This window comes from Mastomys coucha, unplaced genomic scaffold, assembly GCF_008632895.1.
Source record: "Mastomys coucha isolate ucsf_1 unplaced genomic scaffold, UCSF_Mcou_1 pScaffold14, whole genome shotgun sequence".
NCBI lineage: Eukaryota > Metazoa > Chordata > Mammalia > Rodentia > Muridae > Mastomys > Mastomys coucha.
The window spans coordinates 111,378,690-111,384,101 of NW_022196896.1; the positions used below are offsets into that span (position 1 = coordinate 111,378,690).

At 51.8% G+C, this 5,412-nt stretch overlaps 1 protein-coding gene across 1 annotated transcript in view; it reads left to right on the forward strand.

Annotated features, from left to right (window-relative positions):
* The first annotated feature begins 1,422 nt into the window (after positions 1-1,422).
* The window catches only part of Itm2c (integral membrane protein 2C), a 14,825-nt gene continuing 10,835 nt past the window's right edge, over positions 1,423-5,412 (forward strand). The window contains exon 1 of the mRNA XM_031368240.1: positions 1,423-1,697. Within this exon, the coding sequence (XP_031224100.1) occupies positions 1,572-1,697 (126 nt within the window). The 5' untranslated portion in view covers positions 1,423-1,571. The remainder of the gene's footprint in view (positions 1,698-5,412) is intronic.

Sequence of the window (5,412 nt, forward strand, 5' to 3'; positions counted from 1 at the left end):
AACAGTTAAGGCTCATAATGTGCAGGAAAAGAGCAGAGTGGTTATACTTGGGTCACAAGTTGTGACAGAAAGAAAGATGATGGTCTGTGGGTCTGTTGTTTTGTTTGTTTTTGTTTTTGTTTTGTTTTGTTTTTCAAGACAGGGTTTCTCTGTGTAGCCCTGACTGTCCTGGAATTCACTCTGTAGACCAGGCTGGACTCAAACTCAGGAATCCACCTGTCTCTGCCTCCCAAGTGCTGGGATTAAAGGTGTGTGCCACCACTGCCTGGCTATTCTCTCTTTCTCAATTCCTGCAGTGCCAGTGGCTTTAGCACCATTTACATCTTTTACCATTACCTTTTTTTTTTTTTTTGGTTTTTCAAGACAGGATTTCTCCGTATAGCCCTGGCTGTCCTGGAACTCACTCTGTAGACCAGGCTGGCCTCAAACTCAGAAATCCGCCTGCCTCTGCCTCCCAAGTGCTGGGATTAAAGGCATGCGCCACCACCGCCTGGCTTTTTCTTTTTTGGTTTACCAGTACACATTTTACCATTTATATTCTACTACCTTGAGCTATGTATCTCCTGGACTGCCTGGTTCATACAAGATCTAAACCAAGATACAATGGTCTAGCGCCTAAGACAACTCTGTCCAAGCCCTGACAGGTAGGAGAGGGCAGAGGAACCTACTGGACTGTCCTCAATAAGATGACAGAATGCCCCACCTCCCATTATCGCACTGTTGTAGAACCTATGCTAAGCACAGTGTGCTGGGTGCTATCACTGCCTGGACTAAGGACAGCGAGGAGCGATCTAGGGCTTTTTTGTCAAGAGATGGCCCTGTAACATAAGCCTTGGCTTCTTCCTCGTACCGGTGATACTTTACTGGAGCAGAGTCGTGACTGGAACCCAACACCTCTGGCCCAGCCCCTGTAATTCTTGTCATTGTTTTCTAGTCACGATTCTGCTCCTGCAAGGTACTGTAGGTCTTGTGCACCACCAGTTCCCCACCTTCTCTCCCTGAAAGTTTTTCAGGATGAAGGATAGAGAAAGAGGCATGGTGGAGAATGAAGGGGGTGGGGATGGATTTAGAATTTAGGATAGAGGCAAGCAGTTAGGCTCCTGGACTTGATGTCCCTTTCCAGCCTAACACATGTTGGAGGTGTTAGGCACAGTTACTCTGCATCATCTCTCAACATAATCAAAGAGAAGGCTAGATTGAGGAGCAGGGAGATGCAGTTTGTTAGAAGCACGTTGCCAGGCAACGCCATATTAAACGAAATGTGAGGATGCTAGTCATGGGCAGGGGGAAGGAAGGGGCCCAAGCTCCTGCGCGACGACTGAATGAATGAATATGAGCAAGAGGTGGAAGGAACCTCAGCATTCTTCAGCTACAGTGCTGCGCGGTGCAGCTCGGCGCAGGCGTCAGGTCCTTCCGTGGAAGGCGGGGTAGGACGTATTCAGGGCGGGGATAGAGGCGAGGACTCCCGAGCCATCCAAACTTCCGGTGCCTGCAGCGCAGCAAGAAGCAGGCATTGCGATCGAGGTTGCACAGGCAGGGGTTGCCGGGAGCAGGCGCAGGTCAACGCAGCCATGGTGAAGATCAGTTTCCAGCCCGCGGTAGCGGGCATCAAGGCCGAGAAAGCGGACAAAGCAGCGGCGTCTGGTCCGGCCTCGGCATCTGCCCCGGCCGCGGAGATCCTGCTGACACCGGCGAGGGTGAGAGGCACTGGGTCTCAGATGGGAGGCGGGGCGGGGTGGGGGCGGTCATCGAGGGACCTAGGCATTCCCCAGTGGCCGCGGCGACCAGAGGTACCTCGGAGTCGGGAGCGGAAGCGGGATGAGAGGTCTGAAATGGCTGCTCCATCCTCATCTGGGAAAGGGTCTCGGGTCCTTCCCCACAGCGGCAGTCGAAAGCAGAGATGGTCCTTAAGTGGGAACGCGCACAGGGTCCCTTCCAAATGTGGGGGCTTCTGAGTGCGCAGTTCCAAGATAAGGGAAGGTGGCGGGCCCGTGAAAGTTTGGGGAATGTTGGTGAAGGTTTGCGTCTGGTTCCAATCAAGGGGCAGGGGCCGGGAAGCCAGTCCCCGAGTGGGGGAGGGGAGGAAGGTTGAACGTAGTTTTCCCCCAAAGTGGGGGTGGGGGGTGATGGGGCCTGATTGGTTGGGGAATTTGGCTGGGGAAACTCTGGTTAGTAACAAAAGGGAGGTGCCATTGTTTGGGTCCTCAGATGGGGTGGAGGATGTTGTTGGAAGTGGCAGACCTAAGTGATGAGCCTTCTCCCATTTCACACCTGCGGGTACCAGCTGCGTTGTTGCCATCTGCTGAGTGGGCTCCTCACTGCCCCAGTGCCCTAGACATCCCTAGTCACTCAGTTGGCTTTGTGTGGACTGGCCTCGGTGTGCCCCGCCTTTCCCCTGGCTGAGGGGACCCAGGTCATTTCCGCCATGGAAAACTATGCTATGTGGAGTGTGTCGGGGGAGGACTCACTCGTGGCAGTTATTGACTGGAAGGACTGGTAACGAAAAGCGAACCCAGCTTTCGTTTTGCTCCAGTAAGGGTGTTTTCATGGCCACTGTCACACGCCCCCCAGCGGTTCTGGGGCACACCAAGTCTGGTCTTTTCTTTAATTTTTTTTTTTTTCCAAGACAGGGTTTCTCTGTGTAGCCCTGGCTGTCCTGGAACTAACTCTGTAGACCAGGCTGGCCTCGAACTCAGACATCCGACTACCACTGCCCAGCAAGCCTGGCCATTCTATCCAGGCAGAACTAAAAACTCCCTTCCACTTTCTCCTCCCAGATCAAGTTATGAAGCTCTGATTCTGCCTTGCCCGGGCATATATGAAGAACCTGTGGGGAATGATCTAGAAGAGGGGATCATGCAGTGGGCCAGTCTGAGCAGAGACGGTGACTCTGAGGAATGCCAGGCACTCGAGCAGCTCTGTTCTAGTCACTATAGCACCCAGCAGTTCACACACCAGCAAGAATTCATTGGCCACTCAGGCCGGGGTGGAAGGGTCTCTGGGCACCCCCACATGAGCAGATTCTTCATCTGAAGCCTAGATGGAGAGGGACACCCCATACTTGACTTTGGTTTGCAGTTTTTAAGTTTGCCCTGGGGTTAGGTTTCCCTTCGTCCCTCCTCTCTTCCTCTTAGTCTGGATATGGAGCTGGTAAGTGGCAGATTGTCTATTCTCGGGTACCCAGTGAAAACCTGGAACTGGAACCCAACTTCCTAAGGCCACAGATCTCAGGATGTTCTTAAGGAGCCGGAAGGGCCATCTTGAACAACTCAGGAATATCATTACCATCCCTCGAGAAGGAAATCCCACTGGATTCAACACGGGGGCAGCCTGCTGAAGGTGCTGGATAGGAGGGCTGAGCCCAGGGTGAAGAAATTATACAGTTTTTCTCATTAGCCTTGGGAGACTTAGTTATGCAAGTCTATGCAATAATATGACAGTGTACAGATTAACACTAAACACATACTATTAACGAAGAAACCCAGACAGAGACTATGAGCCTCAAAGGACCAGGTAATTGATTTTTAATGTAGTATATAAGAGATCAGAGGGGAACAGAGGTGCCCCAGAAACAAAAGAAGGTTTATTATGCAAGCAAAACCTCCCCGGCAACAGCCCTCTAAAGACCAATGTTTGTCTCCGTGGGCCAAGTGCTCAGCCTTCGATGATCTCTTCTTCCTTTCAAAAGATCTCTCCTTCATAGTTAAGAAGTGGGGGAGGGGCTTGCCTGCCTCTATCTCTGAAATAGCAGTTTATATAATTCCTTTATGGATTCAGATCTCCCCCATGAGGATGCTTTTCACTACTGTTCACAATGGCTACCCCTTCTCAGTAGCCATTTCCCAATAGGCAGAGTGTTTGACGGTGGCCCATTTTTGTTCTCTGCTGCCAGGACTGCGTGAGCGATAACCACCATCCAACTTCCTGCTTTTAATCAGACTCTTGAAGCTAAGCGGCCCATCCTGCCCTCACCCAGCGTGAAATGGAAATATCAACTTTGTCCTGCCATGTGTGCTGTTAGTTATGGCCTAGGGCCTGCAGAGCTGCCACCTCTACTCACTCACTATTGGGCAGTAAGGAGCCTAGGGAAGCAGACTTGACAGTCAGGAGGAGGTCTTAAAATACCTACAGACCTGCTGATTGGTTAACTCACATTACACAGCTTGCCCGAGGTCTGAGCTGGTGTGAAGGAGCCTTTGGTGGTGTGTGCTGGCTTTGCCTAGCTCAGCTGCAGCTTGGACCTTATAAGTCAGTTCACTTCTGCAAGTTTCTTCTTGCTCTATAATGCCAGCAGGCATATTTCCTCTTGCCCAGTGCCTGGCATGGCAGTAAGAGCGGTCAGAGACCCATTACACACAGCTGTAGTTCAAGACAGAACGTGAGCCATTGTCAGGGCACTGAGATAGGAGCCAAGAAGCTAGAGGGACAGACAAGTCAGCAGATGGAGAGGCCTGGGAGCTGTTTTATGGAGGTCTCTTGGATTTTGTCCCATACCGATGAGGAGACATGAGACAGTTGAGAGGGTTTCTTTTAACTAGGAATGACCCTGGAGTCCCTCCTGGTTGCTCTATCTGACTAATCCGTGATTCCCCAGAAGGATCACTCAAACAGATAACAGCGTTGGGCTATTGTCAACCTGTGTCCGGGCCTGCCTGGTGTGTGTGTGTGTGTGTGTGTGTGTGTGTGTGTGTGTGTGTGTGTGGTGAGGGTAAGGGATGTCTGCAGCTGGCCAGCCTCCCTCAGGGCCTGCCCCTACTTCTGGGCAAATACTGAAATAAGATCTGTCCCCCAGACTTGAGACTAGAAGGACGTTCCTAGGGAAGCTGGGCAAGGGGTAGAGTTGGGGAGCCAGTTGGGCTTACAGTAACCCAGCACCCCACGTGTTAGATGGTGATAATGAGGAACCTGCAGCCATGACATGGCCCCTGGTGGGAAGCTAATCACCAAAGCCTGTGCTCAACACCTCTTCCATCCCTGCATTCCTCCACCCACTGCAGCATGCAACCAAGTGGCCACTCCTCATTCTCATCCCTCTTCCACCAGCGGTCTGTACACACATACGTTCACATAGACAGGCCCCAGGGCAGGGGGTAAGAAGCAAACACATTAAACTCAGTAATCTCAGCTCTGTCATTTTCTCTTTGGCATTTGTCTTTGATTAATGGCCCTGAGCCCCGTCCCTCAGCCCACATACCTGTGGATCAGATTTCACTCGTGTGTGTGTGTGTGTGTGTGTGTGTGTGTGTGTGTACCCCCATGTCTGTGTCCTCAGGCTGTTGGCATGAGGACCAGCGAGGGGAGGATCTGTCTCTTGTCAGCTAGGAGAGCTAGTTTGCCTGGGTAGGCCTTAATGACCTTCAAAGAGGCAGCCTAGCCCTGTCTCTCTCTCTCTCTCTCTCTCTCTCTCTCTCT